The sequence below is a fragment of the Nymphaea colorata genome, chromosome 2 (genome assembly GCF_008831285.2).
Source record: "Nymphaea colorata isolate Beijing-Zhang1983 chromosome 2, ASM883128v2, whole genome shotgun sequence".
NCBI classification, from domain to species: domain Eukaryota; kingdom Viridiplantae; phylum Streptophyta; class Magnoliopsida; order Nymphaeales; family Nymphaeaceae; genus Nymphaea; species Nymphaea colorata.
The window spans coordinates 18,026,377-18,041,379 of record NC_045139.1 but is presented as its reverse complement, the minus strand read 5'-3'; the positions used below and the strand labels follow the sequence as shown (position 1 = coordinate 18,041,379).

General features: G+C 37.7%; 1 protein-coding gene across 6 annotated transcripts; it reads right to left on the bottom strand.

The window, feature by feature from the left end:
* Window positions 1–668: 668 nt before the first annotated feature.
* Window positions 669–14,777, bottom strand: LOC116247345 (protein CHROMATIN REMODELING 19). Of its 6 annotated transcripts, none has more exons than XM_031619484.2 (13): window positions 14,504–14,772; window positions 12,244–13,133; window positions 11,494–11,611; window positions 9,253–9,293; window positions 8,919–9,169; window positions 8,651–8,831; window positions 6,091–6,276; window positions 5,803–5,976; window positions 5,503–5,661; window positions 2,666–2,743; window positions 2,292–2,428; window positions 1,950–2,168; window positions 669–1,822 (listed from the first exon to the last, which is right to left on the bottom strand). In XM_031619484.2, exons 2-13 carry the CDS (start codon window positions 13,012–13,014, stop codon window positions 1,660–1,662), a joined length of 2,478 nt encoding a protein of 825 aa, XP_031475344.1. In that variant the 5' UTR covers window positions 13,015–13,133; window positions 14,504–14,772; the 3' UTR covers window positions 669–1,659. The 6 variants fall into 6 exon arrangements, 5 of the variants coding, with proteins under 5 accessions (XP_031475344.1, XP_031475345.1, XP_031475346.1 ...); XM_031619485.2 differs by having other exon boundaries at window positions 12,244–13,109; XM_031619486.2 differs by having other exon boundaries at window positions 14,582–14,772.
* Between the last annotated feature and the right edge of the window lie 226 nt (window positions 14,778–15,003).

The window sequence follows — 15,003 nt, the reverse complement described above, 5'->3', positions numbered from 1 at the left end:
ACATTTCTCTTTGATGGCCTCGCATGAGGGAACACCAATAAGGCCAAAAGACTGGAATTGAGGAGTCTGATGCAGTTTTATGACCTCAACCTGGAATGGTGCATTGGTAACTTGGCCTCCAACATAGATATTTTAAGAAGAAATTTTACAGAATTTTTTTTTGGAAGAAGTGTCACAAGTCTGCTGCTAAACTCTGAAATGAAACTTCAACTCTTGTTGAAAACTTTTTCTGGCTCACACTCTGTCATCAGGCGTGAGGACTGTACAGCCAGGTTACTCTCTGTTTTTCCTTTTTCATGTTCTCATTTCCCCAAAGAACAACAATTGTTGGTTGTTTGGATATGGGCCAAGAGATTTACTAGTGCGAGCGCTGGTGCCGTCAGCAGTTGCGCCCGAAAGTAGCGGGTGGCGATGACACGGACTAAGGTCAGCCAAATGCATGGAAATCAAATACATAATAGAAATGTACATCTGACAAGTACATACTAAGTCCTCAAGATCCTTAACCACATCCGATCTGAGGATACTTTTTATTCACAACCATGGATAGCTTGCGCCGCAAAAGGGCCATGAACTGGATTTTGGTTGCTCAACCTAAATGCGGCTTTCGATGTCCATATTAGATCCGTTTGCAACCTAGGTTTTAACAGAATCAGTGGAAGACATGATGCTGATTCAGCCCCGAAGGATTCTTATTTCGTCGTGTTAAAAGCATAGTACAGAACATTTTAGAAAGAACCAAAAGAAACAAGTTTAAAAATTTCACATTGGATTTCTGTCTTGATCACTTGCTCCGATCAGTTGTCCGAAAGACTAAATATGGAGTACCATTCTGACTCCTACACAAGCGAGATTCTCTTGATCTCTTTTTCTCCTGATTTCGGAAGGCACGCCCAAGCGGTCATGATTTTGCTGCTTCATGGCCATCCAAAGAGTGCTCCTCTAAGTCGTCCTTGAACTCATCAGGGAAATAAGACGACAAATCAAGGGACGTCTTTTTGTCTTCTCGTGTCTTGTCTCTGCGCGCATCAGCAGATTCGGGGGACACTAGTGGAGAAACTTTAACGTCCTTCGGGCAACTAGCTCCATGTTTTCCTATTTAGAGTACGAAATAGGTGTCCTGTACCACCGTATACTTTGGCAAGCGCACCCCTTTAGTTGGTACACATCTAGGCGCCCTTTTCGCCATTAAAGAGAGAAGATGGAGAGAGAGATCACAAGTGCAGCAGCAGGCTTCAGGTGCCGTCAGAACCACGGCTCTTCCTGACGCTGAGGTCTGAAACATGAACAGGAACAAACACCGATCGGATGACACATTTACAGAGAGAGCATCTTGACAATGAAAATATTCACGTGCAGATCAAAAAAAGTAACGCTAATGATCTTCTTTCCATGGCTGAAAAAATCTGTAGGTTGACCACCATCGCAGGCGATTGAAATTTTCCTGCGCCTGAGTCCATTTCGGGGCTACCCTTCCAAGAATTTATAATAAAATGTCTGAATTTCTCAATCGTCCCCCGTAAATAGCTCAATATATATCGACAACAAGCTCCAGCGCGAGGCCGATGAAATGAGTGACGAGAGAACTCCTTAGGACCTCGCAAGAATGGTATCATCGGCTCTAGTGCTGCCAAAAAGGGCACCATCTGTAAGGTTTCTTCACCCCAGTAGGATTGAGGACAATATTTCCGCCATGGTTTTCTCTGGCATTTCATTTTCTGCAGCAAGCTCAACTCCAGATTCAAGAACTGCTGCATCCAAGATCAATTTGCGCTTTGCAATCTCAAAGATGTTCTCGTCAACTGTTCCCTTGGTGACAAGCCTGCAAAAATTTTACTAGAACTATCAGAAAAAACTGCTTTAATTCTTACAATGGAAGTTTGTGATTTTCTTACGTGGTAGAAAGTTTTACGGCTATCTACATTTTTCCCTGAAGAATCTTTAGGTACCTGTACACGGTCACAGGCTTTGTCTGGCCGATGCGATGGCAGCGGTCTTCAGCTTGTCGATCCATTTGTGGATTGAAATCCATGTCATGTATAATTACAGTATCTGCTCCCGTTAAATTCAGCCCCTGACCTCCTGCTCGTGTTGATAATAAACAAGCAAATATGGATGTGTCATTATTAAATGTATCCACTATAGTCTGCCTTTCCGCCACCTGCGTACTGTTGCCAAGGAAACACATCAGACGGAACTGACAAGCATCATAAAGTTGAAGAAGAGGGAGAGAGAGAGTCAATATCAGCACAAAAATCGAAAAAATGATTGGAATCATGCTTTTGTCCAACCTGCCATCAAGACGGCTATAGGTCACTCCGATGACATCCAAGGCCCATTCCAAAATATCAAGCATTGTGGTCCACTGGCTGAAAATAAGCACGCGATGACCAGCTTTCTTAAGTGAAGGTAATAGCTCCGCCAGAGCCTACAACCGGAGATGCAGCCTATCAAGTTTATCAAAAGGAGAAGAATATGACACTTTAAGGTAACAACTGTAAACTAGAGTTTTGATGCCTTAACTCAAAGTATTAGGAAAGGGTTATACGGTTCACAACGACTTGGATATTAAACAACTTAAATTCTAGAAAATTTGAAAGGAAAATATCTAGAGCGTTAAGAAACCTAATGCGGCTGCTGCAACAGAAGAGTGAGGTAGAGATACCTGGCATTTAGCAGAGCCCAAGACATGTTTTTTTTCCAGTGCTCCAACAGCATCACTGCCACCGTAAGAAACTAAAAGCTGCAAGACGTCGATAGAACAGCGATATGATATCAACAGCCAAAAAAAATGCAACATGCACTTCAGACGGTACATCTCTTTGATGAATCATTTACATACTACACCAAACCGTCCAAAAGCAGTCACAAGTATTCAGAAAATCATACAACCAAAAAAAAAAAAAATTAATATAGAAAGTGCACTATCAAGATTGGTATTGTACAGATGCTCTAGACTGTATCATAATACCCTTCTGCTCTATGTCACATGGGATTTGGGTGGTGCAGATGTGGAAGCCAGTGTAGAGCACTTTCAAAAAACTTGGGTGCAGTGTGTGTGTGTAGAGGGGTTTGTGTTTGCATGGCAACGAAAGATTCTAAGCAAGCAATAACATATATTCAATATTATATATTCATAAAATATAATTATAAATAAAAAATAGACCAAAAAATACAAACTATCATTTTGTCATGTCCCAGTCCTTCTCCTATGTCCAGCCACACTAACATGGGCTCAGTACCCTTCCAAGCATGTCCATGTGACGTAGGTTCAGCTTCATGCTTATGTTGCAAATAAATTTTCACCAAATTAGTCTACTACTGAAATTCATCAACTCTAATCACCACTCCCAATATAAGCACGATAGAAATACAGGCAACTAAAATTGTAGGACAAGGCAAAAATTTACTCAATCAGTCAATCATGTATATTTGACAGCTGAACCGAAGTATGCAACCAAATATTTATATGACGAGGATATATAAAAGGTCTTTCAAGTTGCAGACTGGTCATTCTCTAATTAGTCAACAATATTAACCTATTCCAATGATTTCTGGATGCAGGAGACTCCTCCAAACATTACTTCCCACATTGACGTAATGGAAAATTTTCTTTCACACGTACAAAGAAAATTTTGTCAAAACTTAATTTCAGAGAAATTGGGAAGAAATTGCAATCTGTGCAAGTTAAGGAACTGTCTGAAAGAAGAGTCGGAAACTAAGTCACATGGGTACTTCAATAAGGTCCACGTACCATGTCCCCATACCCAAAATGGGTACTTGGACACATTTGGGTACTTTTTAAATCAAAACCGATCCAAACTGCTTATATTTTATATTATGTAAAGTTTTTCTGACTCAGTTTTCATTATGTTTCTAGAGTTTTTTCATTAACATATAATGTTTTTATTTAAAATCACTTGTTTATTTAAATGTCGCTTTCATTTTGATTTTATATTATTTTATGTATATATATATATATATATATATATATTTGTCGTATCTCCATACCCACATTTTCTAAAGTTGTCATGTCTGTACCCGTATCTCCGTACCCGTACCTAAACCGCACCCGTACCCATGTGACTTAGGTCATAAGTAAATGCATGGAAAACAGAACTACTTCTTCATTTATATCTGACTGTGCTGATTTAATATGCCATACCATGACATTGCCCTTATGGTGTAAAACTCCAATCAGGAAGGCCCCTCAAATACCACTAACCTTCATGCAGGCAAGCCAATGGGGCATGAGGTAACAATGAGATTTAAATAGTTAGCTCAGGTAGCATCAATTTTTAATACATAGAAGTGAAGAATGGAACCTATGTCACACGAGTGCCGGTACAGGTACAGATGCAGAACACTTTCAAACAACTTGGGTATGGACTATGAAGACACAGCCCTATATATATATATATATATATATATATATATATATATATATATATATATAAAGTTAATAACTTAATAAACACATAAATTCAGTTTTTATATTCATAAAAATATATATATAACTGAACAATAAATTAATAAAACATACAGAAAATACTAAAAGTAGACCAGAAGGAGTATAAAATCAAAATTGTGTCACTAGTACCTATGTCAGGTCATAACACAGGTACCTCAACTGATTAGCCATGTCCATGTTACATATGATGGATCGTTAACATGTCTAAGAAAGCTCAGATGAAAGAAGACAGTAGATTTTGAAGAAGCAGGATTATCAGTCCTTAAAACACCATAGATTACTTTCATCTTTTTGGTTGCAAAAAGAAGATCTGAATTCCTCCAGAACAACCATATTTTTCTGTCATCAGTTCTTGCAGGAAGCAATTTTTTTATCCAAAAGTGATTCAATCACATAGTTTTGTTCAGTTAGCAAGCTGGAGGGATCAGAGCTTATCAAATAAAACTTGATGATCTCACATAAATTTAGAGCTGGAAAGTAGCCATTTAGAACATATTGTACATACTGTGCAGGTTGAGGTGCTCAGCTCACGTTCATGTTTGATAAGGAAGTGATAACTTGAAGACCATTTGATCAGAATACTTAAGCTAACTGAGTTCATTCATGAAATGGCCTATCTTTCACTTTACTCTATGTTAAGTAAAAAAAAAAAAATTGAAACCATAATGCTTTGAAAATGAAAAGCAATATTACCTAGCAAAAAAGAAATAGATAAAGAATACAACAAAAACAACAGCTTGGTATCAATGCCATGCCATCATATAAATAAACATGTTAAACTAAAGAGCAACATGGTGTACGACATTACCAAAAGAACACAATGATCATGTGATACAGATTGGTGGGCAGATACACAGGAGACAGATACAGTCCATTGATAAGTGAAATAAAATTCGATGCCTTGGGGGAAAATGCTAGAACATAGAGTGGGTTGCTATGTCCAAAAGTGAATGAGTAGAAAGTTGTACATTCTTGTGCATCAGCATACTAAATAATAACGGAAGAGAACCATAACTGTACAGTTAAATCACCTTGTGAAGGGCAAAATCATTGTAAGTTTTGAGCTCTGAAATTACTCTCTCTAGTGTGCATTCAAATCCAAATGCACCCCTTGGATGCAACATTCGAGCTAACCTGACAGCATCACTGTCACTAAATATTCGCCTTACTAACAGTGGGTGATTTGCAATCTGTGAAAAGAAATGCTTAGTCATATCTTTGTAGTTCCACAAAATACCATGTTAGAAACAGAACTTAGTACAATGATAAAAACGAACTCCCCCTGAAACTACTTTAACTGTTTAACATTATAATGCTAAAATTAAAAGAACCTTCCGGAACTGTGTAAAATAGTTGGAAATTTGTCGTTGTGGCAGAAAACTGGTGCTGTTTTGTTCTGCAGAAGCAGAATTTTTTACAGCACGAGCTTCACAAGCAGCACGATACTCATTAATTGATTCTCTATAAGCAGTATCCTGTTCAGGTACCATGGTTACATATTCAACCTGCACAAAGATCAATGGTACCGAAGCTTAGAAAATAGGGTAACTAGAAACAAAGACGTTCACTTGGAAAAGTATTCATCTTGAGAAAATCTTATTTAAGGAAATCATACTTACCCTCTGTATTTTGGGCACAAGTTGCTGCATGACATCTGATTTCAATCGCCTCAAGACAAAGGGTGCCAAAATGGATTTTATGCGTGCAATCATTTCTTTATCTTCTGCATTTAACAACTTTTTCAAATCCACATCTCCAGTCTCAAAAATCTCAGGCATCATGAACTCTAGTAAGGACCACAGTTCCTACATTGAAATATCATGAATTCTTATGAAGTTCAGCAATAGAAACCACAGTAAACTGACTTTCCAAGAAGCAGCAACATGAGATCCTGTGATGAAATACTTAAAATAACTGTATCTATAATCTATATTCAGCATTAATGTTCAGTAAGGTAATAGGAAATATGCACCATCTAGGAATGTAAGGCAGATTTGACATCTGAATAAGTTATGTGCGAGTGTGCATGTTCGTTTGTGATATTCTAGGTTAAGAAAATTATGTCACTAGCCTTAAAAGTTCAAAACAAAAGTACCCTTTCCATACCCCTATGGCCCTATCTGCTTACAATGTCCTCTAATGTTTCACTTATCTATAGACTCAAAATTGTTGTCGAAACTTGTAAAATTGTGAGCTATACCAAATTGCTGAAGTGCATAGTTGTGGGTATGGGTTTGCATGCAAGCACAGGTGCCAGTGCGCAAGACCCGGGATGCATATATAAAAATGGTGCTCAACCTCGGTTCATGAACCCTAAGCTTTTCCTAGTTTTACTCTCCTTCACATGAGTGGGGTTGATATGTTTGTTCCATCCCTTTCCCTCTGTGATGGAAACCAACAATATATAAACAAAGTGAAAAACAGTTGTCAGGATGGATTCAGTGTGTCACAGTTGCATTGGAGCAGTGAAAAGCTGAACAAATTCATGTTCAACACCTGCAGCAGTGTTCCCACGCTTAAGGGAAAGAGACCTTTTTTAAAATGAAAAGGCATCCCTATTGTGGCTGCAATCATAAGAAGCCACCTGTTTCATATGAAAGTAGCATCACATCATCTACAAAGCAGTTTGTCACACAAGAGGCACACCACTTGATGTTGCTTGACATCAGCAGACATGAAACGAGCATATCTACTTTAAAAACAATACTTTATCAATACATGGGATTTTCTAGATTTATCATCTCATGATTTCCTTGCACCTAATTGAATAAACTCAACATCAACCCTGGTTAATTCTTAAACCTTCTCTTTCATATGGTTTCTATGAACATCAAGATCATTCTTAAAAATTTCTTAATAACAATTTTTAAGGAGTTTTTTCCTTTACAAAAGAAATGGTTTTTCTCAAAAAAAAATTTAACAAAAATTCAAATTTCCATAAAGAATAACTAAGAAAGGTAAAGAAAATAGGTTTTAAGTTATGGAATATTTCTGCACAAATCTTTTGAGAAAGTAGAGATATATCTAAAATATAAAATGTATGCTTTATCAACAAAAGAAGAAACCCACAATTATTGTGAAAAGAAAATTATTCATGTGTTTTATTTTGATAATATCGTAATTTTTTACTCTATTTCAAAAAATTGGTCATTATAGATAACTGATAAGAAACCAAAGAGCTCAAGAACAAAAAGAAACGTGAAATTCAGCACTCAAGGATCACAAGAACACATGTAGGAAAACAAGAAAGAGTAGTCATATTGAAATCCAAATTTAGACTCTTTACAATACGGATGACTGAACGCAGAATCCGGCCTCATCAATTCAACAATCAAAAATTCGACACAAGTTATACACATGATAGATTTTGACATAAATGAAGCAGTCGGTGTGGTATTGTGGCAGATAACAAAACCATCAATAGAGAAAGATTAGCAATAGAAATATATTCCACATGTATCAATATGATGGTTGAACTTGTACCTGACATTGTTATTTGGTAGACTGAGATTAGATTCTATGATAATCCTTTGCACCTTACTAGCAAACAATCACATTCTACCGTCACACTTAGGGAGGATCAATAGTGCTGCGTAAAGCTTTTTTGCTTCCATTTGAATAATCCTCAGTTTAATTGAATGACCCTAACAAGTGCAATATAGAACTTCAACAACTAACCCCCTGAAATCCCAGGAATTTGTTGAGAAAACTTCCTCATTCCATCTTTACTCGCTGTTTGCTTTCTGAGATTTTTTTTTTATACTTTCCTTCTCAATTTTCACATCAATAAAGAAACCCAACAAAGGATATGTTCGCTTTTTTCTCAATAATGGAGAAAGAAAACAATCATGGCTGGTCCGGTTTAACCTACAGCACCTGTGGTCACCTATCATGACTGTGTAAACCTCCAAGCAGAAAATCCCGTGAACCTTAGGAACTTTTACCTAGGAAGTAAGGTATGGCTTTGCACCAATGGGGCAGGCAATGTTTGAACTCAGAGACTCCTCAATCACGTTAACCCCTTCCATGCATAAACAAATCCATTGTTGCATGCTTTAATATACAGTGCTTTAATTTTTGTGAATAAAATACAACAGAATGAAATACAATTGCACCTTAAACTGACAGAAAAGAAGAATATATATCAGATTTAACATAAATGACAAAAAAAGAACTTACATGAAGGTCATTTTGAAGAGGAGTTCCTGTCAACATCAGGCGCTGATTTGCATTTTTTGCAACAGAAAACAGATTTTTCCTACGGTAGCTACCTCTGTCCTTCAAGACGTGAGCTTCATCCATTAGCACACAACTCCATTTCCAACGTTTTAGTAATCTACGGTCATCCTTCTGTTGTACACTGCAAAACAATTTTGAAACAAATGAGCAACCAAAACACCTAAAGAAAAAATGACCATGAGAAATTGAGACAGGATAGTTTACAAACCTATGTCGTTCAAAAAGAGAATAGCAGACTAAAAGCACGTTAAATGGTGGTGGATGACCAGATTTAGAAAGAAAATTCAATTCCTTGGCATAGGCTGCTCTTGCAGCCCCATGATATTGGATGACTGAAAAGGATGGGCACCATCTTTGGAGCTCTCGTTCCCAGTTCTCTAAGACTGAGGCCGGACAAACAATCAAATGGGGACCAGGATCATTGTCCAAGTGTTTCAACAAAGTCAAATATGTGATTGCCTGCCAAAAATAAGCATAACTTAATGGAGAAATAGTGGACACCAGCAGCTACTACTGATATAACGACGATACAAAGTATATACCTGGATGGTCTTCCCAAGGCCCATCTCATCGGCCAATATGGCTGCCAAAAAAAAAAAAAAAATTCAAAATTGGAAACAGGACAATGAGAATGCTTATTAACTAGAATGATTTATCAATGAGTTTCACCATGTTCAATAACAAACAATCCTGCCAGACCAATAGCGGAGCTACGTGGAGATTGGTGGGGGCACCCACCAACCTCCATGTAGTTCCGCTCTGGTCTGGCAGCCAAATTTCTTTATTTCTATAAAGCTGCTCTCAACTATTTGATCATTTTTATATATTGGTGCTGCCCACACCAACCTCCATGTAGCTCCGCTACTGGTCTGGCAGCCAAATTTCTTTATAAAGGTGCTCTCAACTATTTGATCATTTTTATATATTGGTGTCCCTTAAGGCATGAAAACTTTTAAAATAGTGCCCCTTAGCCTAAAAATTCTAGCTCTGTCAGTGTGCCAGACCTAGATACTCCAGGAGAGGCTAGTTTGCTACTTTTCTTGAGATGGGAAGCTTTTGCTTGCATAGTTAATTACTAGTTGATGGCAGACATCATATCTATTCATTATAAGACAACAATCTCAGTAGACTAGTGAAGCATAGCTAGTCTAATGGCAATGCACACTGGAGTCCTCTAAGCTTGTGAGATCAGATTTGATATCTCTCTCAAAAACGATCAACAATAAGATCTAAAAAACACATGCAACAATCTCATTATATTTTATGACTCGTATTGAGTTTGAGATCCGTAGGACCACCTTTGTGACCTATGCCACAAAAGATCAACAATAAGAACCAGAAATATGTAATAATCTTGTCTCTCACATCCATCCTCAATCCACCTGTTATCTAGCTCAGGTTGGTATAGATCAAACTTATTGTGATAGAGATGAAATATTACTCCTTCAACATGCCTGAGCCTACGTCACATAGATGGAGGGTGTCGGTCCAGCAAGCAGGTGTGTTGTGTGTTCAACAAGCAACAAAACTAAAAATTAAAAAGCTATTACTCTATTAATAATTCAACAAAAAGAAAGCAACTTGTCGGTTTCCACACCCCAAGTTGCAACTGCATTGGCAAGTCCATGTGCCTTAGGCTAAGCACTCGGACCCATCCCCCTTTCCCTGCAAGGATGCCTGCTATGGAAACCCATTTCTCATGCCCCATGGGTATGTGAAACAGGTTTGCTCTATATCTGAAACATAGTAAAGAAAATATAGTAATTGGGTTATTATCTGCAAGGTCTTTTGTGGGCAATAATCAGGTAGTTGTTTTTCCTAGCAATTCAAAAATATGTTGGTGTGTGTGCACGTATACACAACATAATAAAAAAAACATGAAATTGTAAGTTTTTAAAGATTTTCTCACAAAAACATGAAAGAAAGTTTAAAATAATTATTAAAATGTTAATATAAACAAAAAAAATGTCTAAAATATACTAAACATTTTTGTTATAATCTTGGAAAAATATTGCAAAATAGTTTTGCATTATCATGGCTGCAAGAAATTGAAACTGGTGATATTTTGAAAATATTGTGATAAGTTCCCTTGTTTTTTTTTTTTTACCTTCGTAACAATATTTTGAAAGTGCCACAAGTATTCATGCTTATGATGTGATCTAGGTTATGACTTGAATCTGATTCAACTCAAACCCTAAATTTGTATAGTGGCACATAAGAAAAAGTAAATGAAATTACGAAACCAACATTAGATCAACAAATGCTCATGCCCACAGCAGGTACCATGCAGAGCTCACACACGCACACACACACCCATGATGGCATGCACACCCATACACACACACACAATAACACATGCATGAACGGTCATTGTAAATTTAATGAAGTTTTAGAAAGCCTGCCTATGATGCAGACATTTCCTGTCGTGAGAATAACTAGGCTATCAAGATTTGACACAAACTGGCACTCCAGGCTTTAGCATGCAAACTACATGATTTTGATGAACGGTCTTTTTCTTCTTTTTTGCTTTATAACTAAATCAGTTATTTTACAATTTGAAACGCCAATACTGCAAATTGGTATCAAGAACAACTGTTTCATATATGGAAATTTCATGACACGAGAAACTGAGCTGACAATATTTCAACCTATAACTGGCAGTCAAAACTCAAAAGACAGCTGATCATCATGGAGCCCCTCTCAATTTCCCAATGTAGTTGCTTTATAAGTAAAAATATATCATCAATGAAGGATTTAAGAAGAAGAAAGAGATTTAGGATTACCTCCACCAATTTTCTTTCTATACAACAAAAGGAGAAAGTTCACTCCCACAAGCTGATATGGTTTAAGAACTGGTTCAAAATCTGAATCTTCATCAGCACAAGCAGCACTAATATCTGCCTGAGTAGCAAAATAAAGAATGGACATTTAGTCTTTATGGTATGTTTTATGTGCTTACCTGCATTATGGTTTAGCTAACCAAGACAGAACCACTTAAAATATATTCACCATCAAAATGGATACAGAAACAAATTATTTACCAATTACTAGGAAGCCAGTGGTAAAGGGGTTAATGATTCAGTTTTAGGAACCGTATCCTTTCCTCCACCACTATGGCCTCAAGTCGCATAAATATTGCACAATTTTTTTTACCTATTTTACACTGCCCAAAAATGGTTATGATTAGGATCAGGGAAAAAATAAAGCCACTGGAATCAGGAAGCAGCAAAGAAAGTGGTGCACTTGAAGGGGTTCATTCCATCTCACAAACCCAGCTTTGACACCAGCTTTGACATGGTTAGGAAATGATAAAATATTGGTGCCCATAGTGGAGCCCATATGCTTGTGAACACACAGGCAGAGAAACATGTGTATGTGATGTGTACAGATCCAAGTCATCTGTCTTAGCAATGGGTACATACTAGTCTAGCAGTGCCCTACATAAAACCCACCTCATACAAGACTAGCAACATGACATATAAAAGAAAGCAGGAAACTCCATTATGCTTTCTTAGATAGACACAAAAACATACTTGAGTGACAATCTTTGCAGCAGAGTCCTCAACTTCTGAGTAACCTTCACATGATGTTGAGGGGACCGAAGCACTCCCATAGAGTTCCTTACGCAGGGTAGCAGATATCTTGTCACACTTCTGGAGAGCATTACCAACCACATCATCTTCATCAGCACCTTCACTATCATCTGAAACTGCCCCAACTTCAACTGCTCCTAAGTGTGCAACATCACTCCCACCAATTCCAGTATCATCATCACTGTCATCTACAACAACCAGCCTCCTAGACCGATTTACAATCATTTTGCTCCCACCAACCTCAAAATCATCATCCTCCAAACTTTGAGGCTTCTGAGGCGACTTTGGTACAGGTTTTTTCTTATTCCTGTTAACTCTGCTCTTACCAATTTCAAAATCATCGTCATCATCCTCTGAGGATTTATGGACATTTTTTCTGCTTTGGCAAAATTTGAAATTATCATCCTTCAAATTTTGGGGATAAGGAGGAGCCATGGATACACTTTTGTTTCTATTCCTGTTAACTCTTTGCCTTCCAAGTTCAAAATCATCATCTTCTTCTGAGCTCTGCACCTCAACTAAGGATAGAGGTACACATTCTGTTTTCTTCTTCTGAAATGCAAAAGATTCAATTGAGGGAAGAGACTTTCCATTCATGACATGCTCGTGTGGATGACCTTTCACTTGAGATTGATTTTTCAAAACTCTGGACAGTTGAAACGAGTGGTTCTCCCATTCATCATCGGACAATTCTTCAAAGGCCCGTTTCATCCTCTCACTGACCAGAAAAACCTCTCAATTTTCTAAAATTTGCTGTTGCTCGCTTACTCTTTAATGTCTTGGGAGTAGAAACAAACATTTTCAATCTGCAGATTGTGATGCATCATTTTCTGGGTAAAAAAGAAAAGAACAAATTCACCACTCTTTGTTTAGAATCTTTATATTAGGAATTTCTTAAACATATATATATATATATATATAGTGTGTGTGTGTGTGTGTTTATATATTTATTTATTTATTGATAACTATATTTACATTTATATCTGAAAGTTTGTTCAACATTCAAAGCCAGGATATTGCAAAGTGCAAAATAATATCTGCAAATCTTCAATGACAATGTTGCATGCCAAAATTCTCATGATAGCTACTCGCTGTCTCTCACCATTCACCAATAACGACGAACAACATTTGGCTCTTTCAGTTTTAACTTTTAGGAACTAAAGCTTGCCACAACTTCACCAAGATAATGAATTTACAAAGGAAAATTAAAAACATTAAGCACATCCTACAGTTCAAATACAGCAATGAGAATCGACATTATCAAGCAGCAATCCTACAAAATAAGGCAGGAAAAATGAACTGGTAGACAGACCAAAAGCCTAGTTACTGCACTCAAATTTAAAACCACAAGCAGGATTTCACAGTGAAACCATGGATAAATCTGCAGCTCAAATGAGATGGAGAAGGACAAGCCAGCAGCTACTCAATTTCCAGCATTTAAATACTTGTGCTTAATTGGAGTTCATCATCTTAGACTTCACATCAAACGATTGTGCCCGACTAATAGCCTAAAAATGGATTAAAGAAAAATCTGCGGGAATCACCAGCATCCGCAGCTGTGTCTAAGATTGCCATGTGAACCTTAACTTAAACAGAAAAGGAAAACTTATCACCACAAGTTCACGATTGCAATTTTAATTTACCATAACGACAAGTAGCAATACTCAAACAAAACCCTCTAATTAGCAAACCTAACCATGCCAAATTTTAAAAAATGAAAATCAATTCTAAGAACATTACAGTAATTAAATTGCAGAAAAAAATGGAAACAGTAACAAGAATCCCGTAAAATTAAATAGCTCATTAGCAAATATATTCACAGAAAATCCAACCCACGGCGGCCGCGGCAGCACTTAACCACATCATTTTTCCAAATCCTTGCGAGAAATCCATGGAGACTTGAGAATAATGATTAAAAATAAAAAGTGCACAAAAGGCACTCAGGAACTGCATAAGCATCAATATAGCAACAGAACACATAGAAATCTTAAAAAGGTCAGTCTATTCCCAAGGACGGCAACAACAGAATCCACAAAGAAAAGAAATCCTGAACCTTTAACAGAGAGACATCACTCCAAACTAGTGATAGAGAAAAAAACCCAGAACCAATTCTAGCACCCACAGAAGAGGCCCCAGACGCAGTAAGACCTCGACTTCCACAGACAATAGAAATTCAAAGACTTGACGGAAAATTACCCACCTGACAAGTGGCTTTCGAGCGATCCGTCCGATAAAAGAGAGAGGAATCAAATACGGAGGAGAACTGAGAAGTACAAACCCTAAAAAGGTGGGGACGGAACAATGGTTGGAATTTTGCCTCCGAGAAGAGAGGGGGGAAAGGCGGGACGCGGATTTCTAGCGTCTCAGACGAAGTGCGAAAAGCAAGGGAGAGAAAATGCGATGGCGGAACTGATATTCTCGACCATTGTCTGGCCCTTTTATTTGGGCGGGAAGGGAGGCGGGACGCCCGCCAGTCGACGCCCCGTCACGGGGAAAATATGCGTTTAGAACGCGTAATATTTAGCATAATTGCCAAAGAGTGTTGAACTTTTTGGCTGATAACCGTCAAACCACATCAACGCCTCGACGGTCTCATTTTTCTGATTACCGGTTCGACCCTGCTTCTCTGGTAAGAAAATGGCATCTGGTAATGGTCCTGTTCCAGATCTCGACAAGAATCCGATCCATTTGAATGTAGCA